This window comes from Spea bombifrons, chromosome 4, assembly GCF_027358695.1.
Source record: "Spea bombifrons isolate aSpeBom1 chromosome 4, aSpeBom1.2.pri, whole genome shotgun sequence".
Classification (NCBI taxonomy): Eukaryota; Metazoa; Chordata; class Amphibia; order Anura; family Pelobatidae; genus Spea; species Spea bombifrons.
In genome coordinates, this window is record NC_071090.1 from 53,971,603 (window position 1) to 53,992,582 (window position 20,980).

A 20,980-nucleotide genomic window follows, 5' to 3' on the forward strand; every position below is an offset into this window, starting at 1 on the left:
TGTAGCCTTCTTCTGCGAAAATAGAGCTTTATTTCAGGGGCCTCCAGCAGTGAAGAGATGAGACGCTTTGACATTAAAAGAAAATCCTTGTTTTGACAGGGTGGAATTAGCTGTGGTTTAGATTACATCATTGGTATGAATGCTTTTGATAAAGACCCCTTGAATATTTGCAGTGTTAACACATCAAGGTGTAGGAGGCATCATCACACAAATATACAATTTACATTCAAAATATTCTGGTCATTTGTAATGCTCCGTGCTTTAGGCTAGTGAAAGGATTTTTTCTAAACACTTTTGAAAAATATTAGAACATCCATCAAAATGTACACCATATGAATGGGGTAAAGGATAGTGCATTACTTTCTTTTTCTCCTCCTGCTGTGGTAGGATAGTAAATGACGTTACATATTAGATGAACTCATGGCAGTATATACAACTAAAAGCATTCTATGGTACACTGATTGGAATTAATTTAAACAAAATAGAGGAGTTCTGTGATCTGACTTCATCTGTTCTGCAAACTCACATGTCATTTGGTAAATAAAACCCAGAGCCATAACGTATGGGATAATGTTTTGTGAATGAAATGCCACCTATGTTCATACCTGGGAACTCTTGGGGTTTGACTCAAAGTGTCTAGTCTAGATGAAGTCCTTCTTCCCTGGTTCTCCAGGCCAGTTTCTTCTTTCTCTGGGCAGAGAAGCAGTGTATGGTCACTCCCTGGCCATATCCTGCCGCTCCACACTCACTGCCATCTCACCTCCACCCACTAAAAGCTGTCACTATGTGTAACCACCCCCTCTTCACAAAACCACTAACAAGTATTTCAATCAATAGATACATATAAGCAGTGAATCAGAAAAAAGAGAGTATTAAGAATCCTTTGATTTTAAAAAGTGATAATACATTAGTAAATATGTTAATAAAAGAACCGCTGGCCCCTTCTCAGTGATGGGTACCATGTCCTTGGTATGGTAAGACTTAGGAACATCCCTACAGGTATCTTAAAACCGAGTTTTGTCTGTTTGCATAACAATTTCCCTTCCCCTTGCATCTTCCTCAAAAATATTAAAATATTTATATAAAATTAATAATGTAAATAGCACTGTGCCATTTTAAATTAAGTTTAGTCTGTTATAATGTAAATTATTTCACATTTAATGAATATTAAAGAAGTGCCTGCATCCTCTGTATGAGAATCAGGAGCATTTATCATGTGGGAGAGATGGAATACTTCTCCCTAGTAACGCTTTGTCATCTCCCCAACTCTCTCATTTCTCCGAAAAGAAGTTTGGCAACAGATAAGGCTGTGGCCAACTGCAATATTATCTCCCTCTGTACTCATCTGTGTTTAAAGACAACTGAGATTTTTCGTGTATAATGTTTTGTAAGTGAAAAGATGAAACATATAATCTGACATTAGATAAAAGCTATTCTATCCGTTTAGTCTGCCAGTGTTTTTTTTTTTTTTTTTTTTGCTGCTATAGAACGTCAAACATTTCTTGGTAATGTTCATTCTTCTGTTTAGAATGGCTTTCTGTCTCTTATGCATGCTTTAAGATTATCTATTAGTTGTCTCAAATATTAAATGCAATGGTTAATTAAATAAACAAATATTAAATGCCATGGGTTAAATAAACATATGTAATATATATATTATTTCCCAGAAATAACTATTTTATTTAATTTTGCATCAGTTGTAATTTTTGCCAAAAACACTCACTTGTCATGTGACATGCAGGCCCAGAATGGTTGTTGCTGTAGAAACTGAGAAAAAAGCTTCTGTGGTACAAATTAATGTTATTTGTTAACTATTTAATTATTTGTGGAATGGTTTCAGATTCTTTCCCTTTAAATGGGAACAATATAGTAAAATAGAAGACGGTTATGTGGATTTCCATGGATTCCAAGGACACAATAAAAATATAATGGAATCACAAGTTTGAGCACAAAAACAAGCATATAATTCTGTCACACAGTCATACCTGTGGGCAAAACATTTAGAAACTAAAGCACACATTGAACTCAGTCTTAGACAAAGCATATTTTGAACTGCACAATGAAAACCACTATGTCTTTAAGACGTTTGCTTACTTTTTGGTCAGTTTTTGATATTTCTGTTTTAATGTATGTGATGGGACAAGTCACAGCTGGACCTTTAGTCTGCTCTTTTGCTTATAGTACCAAGGAAAACTACATATATAGAATTTGATGGCAAATACCCAATGGGTCTGTCAATTTTTTCCAGACCTTAATCAGTCTTTGGTCTTGTCTTAGATTCAGGTTTTCTTTATGTCTGCCCCATGCGTGTTTAAATCCCCTAACCGTATTAGTCTCTACCACAGACGCTGTAGTTTTAGATTATGACCTCTTGTTCTATCATTTCTCCTCATTTGAAAAACTTTCTTTCTGTGCTTTGTGTGCTCTCTAAAATAAAGAATGAGGTTTACAGCGTTATTTTACAAAACCTTTTATCACTTCTTTCATTTAGATAATTAAGCATCACTTTTAGTTCTATGATCTGTAATAAAATGCTCCCCTGCCTTTCTGATGTTTCTGCATTGTGAGTTATGTTGTTCATACCTTTGGCCCTGGGTAGTAAACAGATGAAATATGTACCAATGCAGTCATTGACTTATGAAATAAGAAATCTAATAATGTAGAATTAAATCATTTGTATGGTATAATGTCAGTTTAATCATCAGTAAATGTGTGACTTAAAGGTGAATCTTAGTTGTCCTTTCACTTTGTCAAAGTTTAGAACGAATGTCATGTGAGCATAATTCATAGGCTCATAAACATACATTTCTAATAATATCTCATTTTGTTTTCCATTTAGTCTTGTATCCATAGATCTGCATCAGAATTAATTTGCTGCTGTACCCCTTCCTTGAAAGATTTAAATCTGGAGCCACCCATTTTCACCAAGGTTTCCTTCATTATGGATGGAGTAACATCTACTAACTTTGAATTCACTTACGTACATAATCCTGTTTTTGAAACGTTCGAAAAGCCATTCATTGTTTCAATGGGGAACAAACATATCTTAGAAATAAAGGTAAGTGAAGATGTGGAAGCAAGATTCTTATATGCTTTTATTTCAAAAAACTAGAGTCCAGTACTTCAAAGGAAAACTCAGTAATAGCTTGACATATCATGATGTGCCCCCAGGCCCACAATCTTTGTTGCTTCTACTCAAAATTATGTAGCTGGTCAAAGGGTTGGCATCCTGGTTTCACCGGGACAGTCCTGAAATAAAGAGATAAGTCTCAGAAGCACCTCTTTATTTCCCAGAAACCACTGAGCTGGTGGAGATTGGCAATCTATGTTAGTGTGAGCATCTGTGTATTAGTGCGAGTTTCTGAGTGTTTTACTGTGAGTGTCTGGGTGTGCTTACATGTTGTGTGTTATGTTATTGTTTGTGTTTTTGGGTGTGATAGTGTGTCTGTGTGTTAATATGATTGTCTAGGTGTCTTTATGTAGATGGGTATGCTAGTGTGTTAGTGCCTTAGTGTATTAGCGTGAGCTGTGTGTGTTGGTATGTTTTAGTTTTGCATCAGGGTGTGTGTTAATATCTAGAAATGTGTGTATGTGTGTTTGTGTGTTGGTGTGAATGTGATTACCCGTGTGTGTGTCAGTGTCTGGCTATGCGTGTATCTGGGTGTCTGTCAGTGTGTTTGTAGGAGGGTCAGGGTTTGTGTGAGTTAGTGTGAGCATCCGATATGTGTTAGTGTCTGGATGTGTGTGTGGGTGCAAGTGTCAGTGTCTGGTTGCATGTGTGTCAGAATCTGTTTATGTATGTGTTAGTGTCTGTGTTAGCATTAGTGTCTGTGTGTTACATGATTGTGGAAATGTGTCTCATCTCTCCTCTCAGTTTTCTATAATCTGTCTTGCTCTCTTTCCTCCTTCCTTTCGTTCTCTTCTTTTCACTCATCCTACCCCTTTCTCCTTTCTCTTCTTTTCCCTCTTTTTTATTGTTTCCCTCTTTCCTCTCCCACATCTTTCATTCTTTTTCTTTTCTGTTTTATTTCTCTCTGATGGATATAATATGAAGAAAAATGTGTAAATTATAAAACCTTTAAAGATTGTCCAGGAAATGGCTTGGTAAAAGGTGGCAACCAAAAGTAAATCAGATGAAACATCAGTACAAAACCATGGAGTGATATTTACTTCAAAAATGTTAACACTGTAAGCAGCTTATTTACTGTGACATCCATGATACTGTAAGGGTAATTGGAAATTGTTTGGTAAAAGTCCCCATATTGAAATTGCAAACTCTCTAGAAAGGACTATTGTATTGAAATCAGATAGCTAGCTCTGTTTTAGGGATTAATGAGTATGTTAAAGGGGAACAGTCACCTTCACAGTGAGATATGTTGGAGGTATTTGGTTAAGGAACTATTTTTTTCTCCGAAGAACACATAATAATATTGCAGGGCAGAAGAAGGCAGTCTTAATGCTAACAACATGGGGGTGTTGCGCGATCCTGGGCTTGACTCCATTTTATCTATAAACAAGCTATATATAGGTTTAAAGAAAAGTGGTTCTTTTACATTCTTTTTTATGTTCTGGTTGCCCAGTTAATCTTGCCATTTTGTTTTCAGGGAGATCATATTGATTCTGAAGCTGTGAAAGGAGAAGTACTGAAAGTTGGTAATAAGAGCTGTGACATTGTTCAATCCAAATCAGATTCTGTCTCTTGTGCCATTCCCACTGACCTGTTAAAATCCAACAGCGAGTTAAAAATAGAGGTACGTACTTTGTGCTCTACTCATCTCATGCACACTACTGGTGGGCTCAACAGAATTTCATCTTTAGCATTACGTTGCTATGCGCTAATTGACAGTGATTTTCTAGTACTCACTTACACGCTGGCATCAAAACGCTGCATTTGTTTGTGCATTTCGATTTTGCGTTATATTATGGGCTTTTTAGGTTTGATTGTGTCTTCTGAAAACTCCACCAGTGATTGAACAATGCCCCTGCCGTGAATGTGGAATGTAAATAACCTGCTAATGATTTAAGTGGCATATTTGTAGTTATTAGCAGGGCTGTACCAGGCAGGTGCAGTTGTCAGCATGATAATTTCTCACTAGGGAGTCACCAATGCACGATAAATAGCTATAGGCTAATTCAGTGTCATGTTTTTTAATATATAATGAATCTTATTTTAAAGGGACCCTCCAGCTATCATATGCACTTTAATGTATATGTAAATCCCTTACATTTTGGAAGTGCCCCCCCTTTTAAATGCAGTTGGAAATGCATCCAGCAATCAGCATTATGCATTGATCAGTCCAGCAGTAGATTGATAACACATTCTCAGGACCCCTTCTCTATGACCGCATGTACAGTTAGGGAAAAAATGAACGAGCAACAGAGGTGGCCCTAAAGACAACTCTTTTTGTAACCTTTCCTGCATCTCCCACTTGCTAAGAGACATATTCAATGGTATTTATTAATAAATACTGGCACCCCCTCTAAAGAAGAGTGCATATTAAATAAGTCTATGACCAATAGAATGTTCCTGCTGATTGTGCCGCAATAAATTTAAAAATGTGTCATGTGTCACACTTGTAGCTACACATTCATTGTACACAATACATGGATGAGATAAGAACAATGTGTTACTTTTGTGATAGATGCCCCTAAGCAGGGCAATAAGGTTCCAACCATGTTCTTTTTTCTTTTCGGTGCAAAGTTCGTGCAAGGAATATCCTCTGTCGTCATTGGCAAAGTGATGGTTCAACAGAATCAGGATTTCACAGGAGTAATCACTGGTGTCATGGCTTGCGTAATTCTTCTGTTTATAATACTGGGGCTTTTTGTGTGGATTAGAAAGAGAAAACAACTGAAAGGTAAAGAAAGACATTTTCTGTTGTATGATGTATCTTTTTATTGGTCCTGCTTTCTCTCGAAAGTGTAATTCTCATTAGTTACCTGACAATTATTCCTTTGCATATTGGCAAGGTACAGGGGGTGATCTGGTTCTGTATGATGGAAGAGTACATACTCCACACTTGGACAGACTTGTGAGTGCACGGAGTGTTAGTCCAACCACGGAAATGGTGTCAAGTGAATCAGTAGACTACCGGGCCACCTTCCAGGAAGGTAGGATAGCGTTCCTTTGTTTTAACTTTGCGTTTATACATACATATTTATCTTGCTTTGAAAGAATGATCTGCGAGCCATTACATTTATCATTTATTCAAACCTAAAAGATCAGTCAGTGGCCACAAATGTTCATGGCACCACACAAAATCATGCTGGTCAGCCTCTTCAATAAACAGAATCTAGAGAAATAACATTATCAAATTCGTCCTTAATAGCCCCTGGCAACAATGTTCCTTCTCACAAATAAATGATCACAACGAAACAATAAAATAATGTTGTTAGTATATTTTAAACTAAAATATAAAAAAAGTATTTGTTACTATTACAAATAAGTAAAGTAAGTAAATTCAGACAGTCTGCTCTTTAAATGAAACCAATTTTAAACTGGGCTCTGATTTGATGGCCTGAGGTATTACATTGTGTACTTTAAGGGTTACGCAAACAAGACAGTTGACTCTGAACAAGAAATAGAGGCCTAACCTGATACTATTATGCTTTCAATGGAAGCGAGGTCGGCTGAGAATTGCTCTATCCTAAGTATAGCATGAAGTGTACAAGAAGAACGTAATCACATTCATAGCACTCAATACAGGTAAAAATACAAAATGTCTATTATAAAATCAACATTAAAAGATTCACCCAGGTGCAAAACAGCATAATAAGCAGATACCAAATAATATAAAACACTTATTCACACAAACTGCTGCATTAAACTTAATGCTGAGAAAAGGAGTATATTGAAATATGCTGTTTGAAGTCAGTCAAAGCTGAAGCAACTGAATAACACCAATTGAATTGGATCCCCTGTCCGTGGTAATAATATAACTGCTGGACTTAAAGCTATCCAGATAATTAAGCCGCTTCTCTCATTTATATAGGATCAAAAAACAGTGTAACAACTTAAACTAAAGCACATACACTCAACCGAGTGGTGTGGGGGAGGGTTGCTGGTTTTGCTCCTTGGTTAATTTTAAATCTATAATAGGCACCTTGTATTTTAGTAATTTACCTGTATTCATTGAGTGCTATGAATGGGGTTACTTTCTTTCTCATTATAGTTTATATTAATTAACCCTTAGCACCCCCTAGCTTAGTTTGGGTTCAGGGGCAGGTTTACTTAGTTCACTAGGAGCAGCTACTCATTTGTTTTTTTTTCTGTACCGCATGAAGTCTCCTATGAGGTATCATCACATAGGACACTGAGGCACTGTCAGACTATTTACATTCTAATAAAACATGGGCTTTTTTAAAAACTTTTTTAAAACCGCTTATAATCAACCACTTCCTGGGTTTTTCTTGGCTTCATACTTATCAAAGCTTTACAAAATTTAACACCCATCTGATGTGTCCTCCCGACAATGTGCAGTGGTAGTCAAGAGCTGATTACTTACTCCAGCTACAGACTCTGCACCCTTTACCCTTTCAGGTCCAGATCAACCTGCAAATTATATTTTCTGTTTTTTTTTTTAATTAGAAACAGTATTTAACAGCAGAATAGAGCCATTTGGGGAGACATCTAGTCTAATAACCTTAAACCTTATTTAGTGCCTGGTCTAGTTTTATGTTCTGTTCAGCCTTGGGTCTGTCCCATACAGGTTTAAATTTCCTCAATATATTAACCTCTAAATTTCACAAAAGAAGCAAGGTTCTGAGATGCAGTAATGGTTTTTGTGTTCACTGACCAGAATAAGGATTTCTCAGTAAAATGCCCACTGTTTTAGAGGTATTCAAATATAAAAAACCTAGAACTTCACCCCTGGCAGATACTAGTAGCTCCATTCTGTACCTTCCGCCAAGAACTGGAACTTGTGAATCCTATTGTGAAATGTGTGCTCTCTGTTTGTAATCTGCTTGGCATTTTCTACTAACCATTCAGCCGGGAATGAGCAACATGATCCGTACATGTCGGCCTTTGTATCATAAATGCTGTGACATTTGTTCTTATATTATTTGCTTTTCAGTTCTACAACTGAATACAATTGGAGGTAAACAATGAGTTGTTGTCGTTATTTTATCCTATTCATGTTTTCTTTTTCTAAGACAAACCTTATTAAATATGCATTTCAGATCAGTTTCCGCATTCATCTCAGAATGGATCGTGTCGACCAGCTCAGTATCCCCATAGGGACCTGTCTCCCATTTTGTCAAGTGGTGATTCAGAAATAGCCAGCCCTCTGTTGCAGAACCAAGTCCACATTGACATAACTGCTCTAAGCGCCGACCTTGTGAAAGAAATCGAGCATATAGTCATTGGTGTGGATAGCCTTCTAGTGCACTTTAATAAAGTCATAGGCAGAGGTGAGTATTCATGTTACCAGAGCACACATATTCTACAATGTTCCAGCAGTTAAAGGGGAACTAATATATTTATTAAACAAATCTTAAAACAATAGTGGGCACAATTTCATAAAACATGCACACGGCAGAAAATACGGTAGGGACGTAAATATAGTGGAATATGGATTTGTGCCAATCACTACTCGAGATCGGCATTCGCAGTTTGGCATTACTGGTGGGAAGTGCCCAGTGTCACTGTAAACCTTATTAATAAATGCATGTCACAAGATGAGTTTAATTACCATACACAAACTTCGGATTACAAAGAGAAAAAATGTGACCCTCCGAGTATTGTGATCTGCTGCATACCCAAGGACTGAATTATTATATCTCTACACATACGTAAGGGCACTTTGGGAATTACTTATCAATATATACCTTATATTGAAAATGCTGAACAGTTGGAAATAACGAAACTCGCCATGTATACAAAGCAGTTGACCAAGCTGTCATGTCATTCTGCAAATAATCAGTTTATGGTTTATTCTTAGCAAGTTTTGTTGCGATCTGTATGCAGAGTGAGAATAACAGAGTCTATCCCACGTAGGGCACTTTGGCTGTGTTTATCATGGAACTCTTTTGGATACCGATGGAAAGAAAATTCACTGTGCTGTGAAATCTCTGAACAGTGAGTAACACTACTTCCCATTAATTACATCTATATGATGTTTTTGTTTTAAATAAAGAGCTGTAACCGCGTAATTTCCGGTTCATAAATTCACATCAATGGCCTGATATTGAAAATATATTCATAGGTCATACAGAATACAAAAATATCAATGGACAAATATTTCTGGGGAAATAAGTCTCCATCTGGTTACTCTACTGTGATGGCATTTCTGTATGCACTACGCTTTTGTGAAAAGGAAAGTAATGAGTGTCTGTGCTTTATTTTAACACTTAACTGTATTCCTGTGTTAATGTCTCATGCGATTCTAGGAGCAGAGTGATGTTATGTTATGTTACAGAGACATGATTTTATGTAACATTTTAGTCTTTTAACAAAGTAAGTGATTCAATAGCAGGGGAGTAGAGCTGCTTTAAGAAGGCCACACATTGCTATTTTTTTCCTTTTTACATTGATGTAATTGCCCCAAGGAAGATAATTTATCTGCAGGATATTATTTATTGATTTATATAGCACTATCATATTCTGCTGTGCTGTACAATGAGATTTTGTAGAACTATATCATTTATATTTTATGACCTATTGTACTGTATATGGTGTTGTTTGTGTACCTAATTAGCCTCAAAATTAAATTTAAGTAAGCAGGATTAATTTAAGGTGCTGGTTCTATTTTTGTTTCGGAGTTGATAAGAGTACTGGTAGGATATTTTGTTTACTTCTGGAGTTGGGAAGTAGGGATCATTAATATTATTACTATTCCTTTAGCTGCTTAGGATGTATGTTATGTATGTATGTTTTTTTTTGTTTTGTTTGCTAGTTGGGTACTCTTTGGCATTTGAAAGTACAGATAAATACACTCAAAATGCATAAATGCAGCTAAAGGGTCACGTAATCCAATTTCTGCACCAAAAAACCTAACTGCTAACAATCTCACGACATATTCCAGCCAGATTGATTTATCTGTGAATTACTTAGGCACGTTATGGGAATTATGGGCATTAAAAAGCTGCATTTCCTTCATTGGAATTAGCTTTTGTTTAGTACTGGCAAACCTCTTAATAGCTATAAATCAGAATGAAGAATAGCATTTAGTAAAAACCTTAAAAAACAACTATTTTAAGAAAGTAACAAAGAATTGCAAATAATGTTTGGCTCATTATTTTGTATAGGAATTACAGACATTGAAGAAGTTTCCCAGTTCCTGAAAGAAGGCATCATTATGAAAGATTTTAGCCATCCCAATGTCCTTTCCTTGTTGGGTATCTGTCTGCCTACCGAGGGTTCACCTTTGGTTGTTTTACCATTTATGAAACATGGAGATCTACGAAACTTCATACGGAACGAAACACACGTAAGTATAACTACTACATTACAAAACTTAATACACATTTACAAGCACCTATGAGTTAAAGGCGCTCTAATGCCCAAAATTAATTAACACATTTGAAACAATATCCTAAGTGGCATAGAAGTGTACAACACATTGCATTTATTTCGATGTTATCTTAACCTGTGTGTAGAGCCCTGCTTTTATCAGGTACTTGTGCTTAAGTAAAAAAAAATTAAATGATATCCATTACTTAAAATAACAATAGTCAATAAATGCAAATTCTTAATTATTGACCTTTAAAATAGACTTTAAAAACGTATCTAATTGTATCTATTGAAGGATTGAGGAGGGTGTATAAAGTACTTCTAGCAAGAATGCCATCAAGCCTGAACACAGCTAATCAGTAACTAACAATAAGCTAATTATGAAGATGGGCCCAGCTGCACTGATTAAACAAACCCAGTCCTTGATGTTATGGAGGGTGGATATAAATAAATTTAATTTAAAAACTCATACAGGCTAGTGTAGCTGCCTATACAACAACCAATTATCTATTCACGGACAGCGTCTATTAAGGCAGGAGGAGGTAGTTAAGTGACTTTTTTAAAATTTCACTTGGTTGGCTGAATATTTACCATTGTAATGTAAGCAATTACTGTAATGGTTATACTTATTTCTGCTTGAACTTTTTTTTTTTTTTTTTTTTTTACAGAGCCCAACAGTAAAAGACCTCATTGGATTTGGCCTGCAGGTTGCAAAAGGGATGGAATACCTTGCAAGCAAGAAATTTGTTCACCGGGATCTTGCTGCAAGAAATTGCATGTAAGTGCAGCATTGTCTGGGCTGTCACACGTATAGGTTCAGCTTCTGTAATCTTACTGTGCTAGCTGAGTATATATATATATATATTATGCATTCATTATGTATATTTTAAACGTTATCATTTACAGACCATAATTTGTGGAGGTGTATGTGTTTATGAGATAAATAAGCCCGTTAAATTATGCTGGGCTGGTTTTCCAGACAAAATGCTCACAAGAAATAATGAATTGTACCAGCCCAGCATGTCCATGGCAGACAGATAGAGGTGGAGGGAGAGAAAAAGAGGGAGAGTGACCATCATTTTAATGGTGGGCCTATAGACTAGTGACTTTTATATACTATAGGTCATTTGCTTCATTGCTTATAACACCATGGGCGGATCTGAGGGGATAATGGGAAATTGCCTCCCTGAAGTCCAGGAGTTACCTCTTTATGCCACTAATTTCAACCCCGGGGTTGAGTGTGGTCACGTATTTTGGCGTTGTGTGACCCTGCGGATGTAGCGAGGCAGCTCACTCTGTGTGTGTGAGCTGCATTGAAGACAAGCTAAATAAAGGGTATATGAGATGTGTGTGCCTGTCTGCTTGGGTTTGTGTGTGTCTGGTTATGTTAATGTGTATGTGTCTGGGATTGTGTCTGTGTCTGGTTATGTTGAGTGTGTCTCTGGATATGTGTTTGTGTCTGGGTATGTTGGCATATGTGTCCGAGTATGGGGGCATTTGTGTCTGTGTGTGTCTGGGTAAGTGTGTATGTCTGAGTAAGTGTGTTTTGTGTCTGGGTATGTTAGTGTGTGTTTCTCGGTGCATGTGTTTTAGTATGAGTTATTGTGTTATTTTGAGTGTCTAGATAGGTTAGTGTGAGTGTTGGTGTGTGTTAGTATGTCTAGCTATATTAGTGTGAGTTGAGTGCCTGGATGTGTGTTAGTGTGAATATCTGAGTATATTGGTGTATCTGGATGTGTGTGCATGAGTGTTAGTGTTGAGTGTCTTTTTGCATGTATGTTAGTGTGAGTGTTTCTCCTGAGGCCAAGCTCTGGATCCGCCTCTGTAACACTGGAGGCAGAATCATATTTTTACAATATTGTTTTAGTTTATAAAAGGCACCAACTATCTATCTATACCAAGTATTTGCTTCTAAATATTACATATTGACATTGGCAATTCATTTACAACTTACTTAGGGCAAAAATAAAACAGCTTAAATACCTCCCCTGGCAGTCCGTTAGATTCATATGCTACTGAGATATTCCAGGAATGTGCTTTGTGGTGACTTGGCTTGGCACATTATTGGCAATAATCTCAAACACTAAAATAGCTCTGCGCAAGAGTAATGAAAGGCCTTGAAATATCTTTGGAAAATTAATTGAAAAACACTAAGAGGACAGTTTGTTTATTTAAAAAAAAATGGTGTTATACTTCAGAAGGGTAAGCTAATTTTACCTGATTTAAGAGAAATTTGAGATTCAGCACAACACTGCACAGCACCAATATACCTTGATATTAAAATTGCATTTTAGGACAACAGTTTTTGTTTTCTAATCTAAACTCGTTTGAGCAGGGCCCTTCTCACCTGTTGTTTCTGTAAGTCAAATTGTTATGTTACATACTACTTGTTGTGTCCTGTCCCCCCATTGTACAGCGCTACGGAATTTGATGGTGCTATATAAAACAATACATAATAATAATAATGCCTAGTTGCAATTATGTCTAAAGAGGGTTTCTACATGCCAGTAAATCATTATATATATATATACAATATATGAGAACAGGGCAGCCTATTGATATTGAGAGGTGATAAGGGACTAACCGGTGGAAAAGATTAGTATTCTGCACTTGATAGGATAAAAGATGATCCTCTTGTTGATGAATGAGTGGCATTAGCTTAATAACAGGTAATGGTTTTGCTTAACATTTTCTTAAAATCATGAATTACATTACATTACATATTATAAGTGGGAGAAGCTCACATGGATATCTGTATACATAAACATAATATAAGAGAACTGAAATATAGAATAGCAGCATTCAAAAGTGCAGCTCAATATTGTGTTAAAAATGTACTATTACATGCTTTTTTTTTACTCCTAAAAGTGACTTTTTCTTCAAGTCTACAATCACATTTTCTTAGAACGAATGAAACACAGCACACTTCTGTTACTATGTGACTTCAGCACTCAAATAATTAGGACACTGTTCTAAACTAAACCCAACTATTTGGTGCTGTATTAAAACATTATTTAATGGGATTTTACTTTTGTTCTTAATCGATTTTAAGCAATTAAAATTTTACTAGTATATTCCTCATACTGTACATTAATGTGATAAAGCTTTCACTTTTAACCCCTGGTTACATTCAGTAATAAATCACTCTCATTACAAATAACGTAGGTTAATTATTGGCCCATTTAATCACGTTGAAGCTTTGGCATGCACGCCAAGGCACACAACCACGCACACTTACACTTGCAAATATTTAGTGTATGTACAACAATTTCTTCTGCAAATCATTAAGCACCAACTACAATCCTGTTGCTTTACAAATTGTTTTAGAAAAGTTCCAGGTTGTCCTAATTCATTTTGCATCTCCTGATTTGCAACCTTTGCTTGCAAGACTAGATTGGGATCATGCCATGCTATGCTATTTTGTGGGTTCAAATTTTCCATGAAGTAGCAGAAATGAATGTGTGTGGAAAGTCTGTGAACGGATAAATCAATGTTTAAAAAGTACTTTAATTCACAGTAGCATCTAACCTGATGAATGAAGACCATTTATGATGAGACAAGTTAATAATATATAAAATATTACTACCAAGCTGTAGCATAAAAATCCTAGAATTTTTGACAGCTTCAATTAAGCTCATCTTGCCTTCACTGCGTGCAAGGCTGATGGAGTATACAAGTACCTTATCGGGTTACTTTTCCGATCAGACAATTCTCACCTTCCATCTTTCCTAACGTCCAACTAATTGATATCTTTTCTGAGTCATTCTTCATTTTAACATGTAGCAGTAAAATCCACATTTAATTAAAAGCAGGTCACTGTACTTAAAAAGTGTTTAAATTTACTCTGACATAGTGATTTTAATGATTCAATGTAGTAAATTAAATATACAACGAACAGGAAGGCCGTTCTGGAAAAATGTAACAAAATATATATTCTTTTTACACAATGCATTTAACACTGTGACCTGTGGGGAAAAAAAAAAACTTACCGAAAAGCTATTTTGTATGAAAAGCCTGTTTTATACGTGTTCATTACTCAGCGTGGTTATTACTGCGACTGCAATAAAGTATTGACAAGAATCCTTTAGTATTAGGCCTATCGCTCAGCATCAAACTGTCTGAAATGTACCGTAAGTGTCCAATATATTCAAGAGAACAAGAATAAACTGCACGTTCAAATTTCATTAAATCATTGTTGAAATTTCATCTTCTGAATATCTAATGATTTCTGAAGTTAGTATTTGCAAACAAATCGTAATCATGTATACATTACTTTCGAACATTTCAAATCATTGACATGCTCCTGATTGAAACCATATTTAATTGAGCTAATAATGTGAAGCCGGGAAATGCAGCTCACCAGACGTACTAATGATATGGAGTTTCTAAACAAGAGCATCCGTGTTGTTATGTATTTTTAGGCTTGATGAGACTTTTACAGTGAAGGTTGCAGACTTTGGACTTGCAAGAGATGTTTACGACAAGGAGTACTACAGTGTCCACAACAAAACCGGAGCAAAACTACCAGTGAAATGGATGGCTTTGGAAAGCTTGCAAACGCAAAAGTTTACTACAAAATCTGACGTGGTAATTATATTGTTTTTCTGTTATATTTTTGGTTAGTGGTGTTACGGTTGATTGAATTGATAATATTAATATGTAAGTAAGCATGAAGCTCAGTGCCACTAAAGTTTACCTGTACCCCACTACAATCAGTGTCTCTGCAATCAGAATCAGATCACCCCTTTTTCTATGCTATTAAATACAGCATTCCAAATAAACTACAATAAGACGTTTCTTGATAGATTTAGTATTAGGTCATTGCGCTGTGTAGTATGAATGTCTTAAGACTACCCGCCCTGAATTTAGTCTGAACTGCATTTGCTTTTTATTAATCGCTCAATTATAAAGTGTTTAGAGTTCTCTTAAGTCCCATACACTGGACTGATGAATTGCATATGTGCTTTATAATATTACTACGGAACCAAAGTATAGTGCTACGGGCCCTAGGCAGTGTAATAAATCAGGGCCCCATGCTTGCAACCCCAAAGTACTTGCACATAGGATCATGCATAACAATTAGCCCAGCTGCATGACGGAAATGACAAAACTATATTTAATACATAGGATTAGTACACTTGTGTGACTATCCGTCATACTAATATTTGGGCCAAATCAGGTTTTCGAAATGTTATCCACAAGATCCACTTCCACGCTCTTGCCAGAATATTTATTTAGAGGCTACAATTGATATCTGCATATGCCATGTAACCAGGCAATAGACCATTAGAAAGTTATATATGTACTCTTTATTTATTTTAATTTAAGATATTTGCCCATCAGTAAGAACCATGTGCAAGGCATGTGAGTACTATAAGAAGAAGAACTTTAAAAGTTATAGAGGGTGCTGCACCTCGCGGGCAAGATTGTATATGAAGCAAAAACCTTTTCTGCATCTGTGCGTGTTTCGGGCTTCTGGGTCACCAACTCTGTCAACCCATATTAGATTTAACAGAGACAGATTGAAACAGACAACCTTATTTAGATCATATTGTAACAGATAATCAGAATGATAATTCCTAATGCAACCCCAAAACTTTACTGTGCTGTTATTTTAGTTTTTTATGTCTGTAACTCATTTCAATTTTTTATTTCAATGAAACATAAAGTAAATCAGATTGGTGGTCCAATGGATTTTATATAAACGTTTTTCCAGATATCTAGTCTGCAACATAAACATGTTTTCTTACCTATAGCTTTGTTCATTATAACACTATAACAGAAATGTTTTTCTATGGCAGCTGGGTAATTTAGTTGTATAACTAGTTCTGTATTTTTTTGAAGATAACAAAGCCAATCATACTTTTAGGAGTGTTTAGCTGCTTTCACAACACTCTGGGGCAATCTTACTTAACTGTGCCTCACCCAAGGTGTGCCCTGATCATTGGCCAACATGTGCAGATGGCAAGCACATGCGTAGTAAATTCAAGGAAGAACAGAAGTGCCTACAATATGCCAAGCAAGACCTAATCAGACAATACTAATATGAAACAATATGACATTTAACAAATGTCCCAACGATTATTGCTTCATAGTTCTTCAAGAAACCTCTCTATTATTTGAATAGTGTACTTGACATAGTCCTGGAGACCTGGTCTCCTTCACATTTCCAGGATCTCTCCACAGAATTCATTAAAGCCCACATGGATACCACTCTGAACAGAGAACAGAATCAGCCCTCTCTTTGGTGTCTCTCCTGATTATTCACAGTATAACTCCCAAGCGTAATGATATATTAAAAAAAAAAATGAATTTGAAAATCTATGCTATTTTAACCTAAACATTGCAGGTCAGTCAACTTTGGGATTTTGCCCTGTAAAGAAATTTAGACGAAACATCTGGACACCATATTCATATGTTCGCAAAGAGCAGGTCAAACTTCGTATACGCGTCATGTTCCCATAAGGCAGCTTTGTTAAATTAGTATGAACGTAAAGGTCCAAGAATATATTTGAGCGCAGTTCAATCATTCCTAAGATAGGAAATGGATTTTGTAAGATGCTGGAACTTAGAATAAAACACACCAGATCCGTCTGATTATTAGATAGGAATATTGCTGCACACATGGCAAAGAAATAAGGCTCCAGTTGTTAGAGGAACCTTTCTCCGATTAAACTCCTGCTGGCCAGGATTGTCAGATGATATAGGTAGATGGGAGAAATCCTTCTTTTTTCATTTCTACATAATATTTTTCATCTATTCAAAATATCCACCTTAAATATACTTTCCATCACATCATCAGACTTGTTAAACAAATGTATTTATTTTATGTTTTAACAAAAAAAGATTAGCAGCATGGCTATCACACTACTTTTATAGTTGGCTATAAATATGTACCAATTATGCTTAGACAGTTTTAACTAAAGTGTTGCATTATTGATTATTGTATTTTTGGTGACAGGGTCACTTGAATGGTTTCTACCATTGTACCCTATGCTTCCCATTTGTAAAAGCTGTATAAAACTGTATTGAACACTCCATTTGCTCTTAAGTTGATTTCTTATATTTATTTTTGTTTAATATTTTTTTTGTTATATATTTTTTATTTTATTTTTGTTATATTTTTGTCATGGTTCCCAAAGCAGTTATGAAAGATGGCTCCTGCTCCAAGTCAAAAGTTTATTAAGAAGGCATGAAATATTATGTTACAAGGTGCACTGTGTAGTCTACTCCTCTTTATTGTGCTACAGGCAGTTTTAAATTTAAAGTTCTCTTTTTTTTTTCTAAACACGCTCTTTTTTTCTTACGTCTCACAGTATAAGATGTGTGAGGCTTATATTGTCATGTGTTATGGAAGCAACAGTGCATGAGTTCCATGGTCCCCTTACAAAACGTGATGTGGGCATTCCACCTTAGACCCATGTGTACATTCTGCACTTTATTGCTTTTCACTTGGCTCCAAGCTAGATTTCATCCTGATTGAAGGTTGTAAGCAACACGGATGGGATATGAGAAATGTTCAATCCAATAACTGAACTGTAGTAAGTGGCTTCTAGGTTAGATACCATGAAAATAAAATAGAACCATTAGGCACTGGTTCTTTAACATTCCCTCCTAGATGTTATGCCATTGAATTGTGTGTAGATATATATATATATATATATAAACATAAGTCCAGCTCAGGGAACCCCATTTTTTGTTTAACTTTCACAAACAAAAAAACTCACCGAATATAATCTCAGAAGTCATTGAGATCAACTTGTAGCAAGCAAGTGCACTTCAGTCTTGTCCATGCTTAGTTGAACTGATGGCTGGATTTTTTTAGTGAATATTCCTCTTTATCACTATAAAAATCTGTCTTGTTTCCAAACTAAAATATGCAAGTAAGAATAGTTTGTGAAGAATGCTTGACTTTTCCTTAGAGATAAAAAGCAATTGATATGCGCTCATTCCACACAGAAACAGTATTAGAGTACAAGAAAAACAGAGGTTAGTTAGCAGTGTTCCTCTTCACATAACTGACATTTAATAGAAAATGATGTCATGAATATAATGTAATTTAAAGAGCTGAGAATTATGTCATTAAGGAGCATGTGCACAGAAACAGTAGGTTCCTTTTCTTGTGCTGTATTTTTAGCATATGAGTTAGAACTTTATAGTATATAATTTATACTATATAGTATACTTTTGGTCTATTTGTATTTGGACAATTAATCTCATTTCCTGCCCATTCGCATTTGGATAAACATTGGGAACCTAAATTCATTGTCGTTTGCTCTCTCATGGCTATCATGCTTTCTCACACTCTCTCACACTAAAACCTACTCTCTCTCATGATTTTTCAGAGTGAATAAGAGTATGAGAGTGAGGGAAAGTTAAATGAAAACTCTGAGCTCTTTGCTTCGTTTTAGTTTTCTTTGTTGAGGGAACCTCCTCATTTTCGAGGATTTGAACAAATTGTTGAAATATGCAGATTTTGTTACATTTTGATACTGAGAGAGGTCAGATTCAATATCATAAAAAAAGATTTAGGATCAGAGTACTAATGGCAATGAACTGTGTTTATTTGTAGTGGTCGTTCGGTATACTGTTATGGGAACTCATGACAAGAGGAGCACCACCATACCCTGATGTGAACTCTTTTGACATAACTATCTACTTGCTACAAGGACGTAGACTACTACAGCCTGAATACTGCCCTGATCCACTGTGAGTATCTGCTTATTGTTTGTTTTTTCTCAAATAAAATGAATGCAAATTTAAACTGCATCAGTTAAGTGCAATCAGGGCATTTTTTCCTCTGTTTTTGTTTTATTGCAGCTTAATGTAGAAGAAGGTCTTTTCTATACTATAAGCCATAGCTCTTCAATTTTGGTCTCCAGAAACCCAAGCAGTGAACAACTTCATCTCTTCAGATTGATTATGTAGTGTATAATTACAGAACCACTGAGCTCCAGATATGACAGGCAGAAATCCACTGATTTGCGCTGTTGTTCTGTGTGCAGTTGAATCTCATTAAAAATTCCATTTAAAATGAAAGCCTTTTGTGTATAGAACACCCTAAAATATACCACATGGGTTATTTTGTTGTCTCTGTCCTTGTTTTTTGTTCTTTGTTCATATCTCCCTTACCTATCCTTCAGAGATTGGGAAAGTATGAGAGAATATATATATATATATATATATATATATATATATATATATATATATATATATATATATATATATATATATATATATATATATATAATATAATATAGTGAGAATATAGTGAGAGAGTTTTCAGCTATATATTGGAATTCTCCTTGCTGAACACTAGCCTATTCTTCATCTAACAGATGTTACCTAGAACTATTATTTACCCTGCGTTAGAAAAGCTGCTATATTTTCACTTACTATAAGTACATAGAGGGAAGCCAAACAAAACATTTCAAAATTTGTGAAATATATTGCAATAATTATCATATATATACAAAAATATTTTTGAAGTCTTGGCAAATCCTTGTCTTCTTTTTCAACATAATTATTTACTTTCCTGAAAACAGGTTTGAAGTAATGCTGAAATGCTGGCATCCGAAACCAGAACTACGTCCAACGTTTTCTGAACTGGTCTCAAGAATTTCTTCTATCTTCTCCACTTTCATAGGGGAACATTACGTTCTTGTTAATACCACATATGTCAACATAAAATGCACAGCTCCCTATCCCTCCCTTCTGTCCTCAGAAGATAACATGGATTTCAACGTGGAAACGTGACCAAATATTACTACAGTTATTCAAATCGAAACCTTTTGTTATTCTGGTTTTTACATTTTATTTTTTTATTGCACTAGAAAAGAACTTTGCAAGTTTCTTGTTGCAGCTACAAATTGCTGTAGAAGAAATGGTACGATATTTCTTTCTTTTATTTTGTGATGGAGGATGGAGTGATGGAAAAATTTATGGAAAAACAGCATGTATTGGATTTCAGGCTACTTTTTATGGGTTTAACCTGCTTATATGAACATGCTTTCTTTAAGCGCATTTATAAGAAATGTACCCATGCACTGTGGAAAGTGGCTTGTGTTATCCTAATGGTCAAATGTACCGACTCCTGCTATTCATATTTTTCTTTCCTAATTAATGTGACGTCTCTGCCTGCTGTATTAATTTCTGTGTTACATAGCACTTTTAATTAGGCAAATATTGCCTATGTTTAAACCAGAAGTAAAATTATTTTTGGGGACAGTTCTGCTGTAAGGACTCTTCTAAATATATTCACAAACTGTTTTGTCCATTGTGGGCAAGTAAGACACTAGTACCATGTTTATAGCGCCTGTGTTTTACAGGCCCAAAACTGATGTGTTGCACAGAGGTACATATATAAGATCAGGGAAGGAGGCAAGCACACTGGCATAGTATGAACACCTGACCATTCTAGCGAACCATGTGTAAATGAACAAATTTTCTTCTTGCTCAAACTCGGCCGTCCTGGATGGAAATAAAACAATACTGGAAAATGCACTTTCCTGCAAGTCATATCTGGCC

At 35.6% G+C, this 20,980-nt stretch overlaps 1 protein-coding gene across 2 annotated transcripts in view; it reads left to right on the plus strand.

The window, feature by feature from the left end:
- MET (MET proto-oncogene, receptor tyrosine kinase) overlaps positions 1-20,369 on the plus strand; it is a 49,694-nt gene extending 29,325 nt beyond the window's left edge. Inside the window, exons 10-20 of one of the 2 annotated variants that reach the window (XM_053462289.1) lie at positions 2,840-3,058; positions 4,605-4,751; positions 5,702-5,858; positions 5,971-6,111; positions 8,182-8,412; positions 8,999-9,079; positions 10,249-10,430; positions 11,122-11,231; positions 14,875-15,040; positions 19,026-19,162; positions 19,999-20,369. In XM_053462289.1, the coding sequence (XP_053318264.1) occupies positions 2,840-3,058; positions 4,605-4,751; positions 5,702-5,858; positions 5,971-6,111; positions 8,182-8,412; positions 8,999-9,079; positions 10,249-10,430; positions 11,122-11,231; positions 14,875-15,040; positions 19,026-19,162; positions 19,999-20,209 (1,782 nt within the window). In that variant the 3' untranslated portion in view covers positions 20,210-20,369. The remainder of the gene's footprint in view (positions 1-2,839; positions 3,059-4,604; positions 4,752-5,701; positions 5,859-5,970; positions 6,112-8,181; positions 8,413-8,998; positions 9,080-10,248; positions 10,431-11,121; positions 11,232-14,874; positions 15,041-19,025; positions 19,163-19,998) is intronic. The other variant, XM_053462290.1, reaches the window with a different exon arrangement.
- The last annotated feature ends 611 nt before the right edge of the window (positions 20,370-20,980 follow it).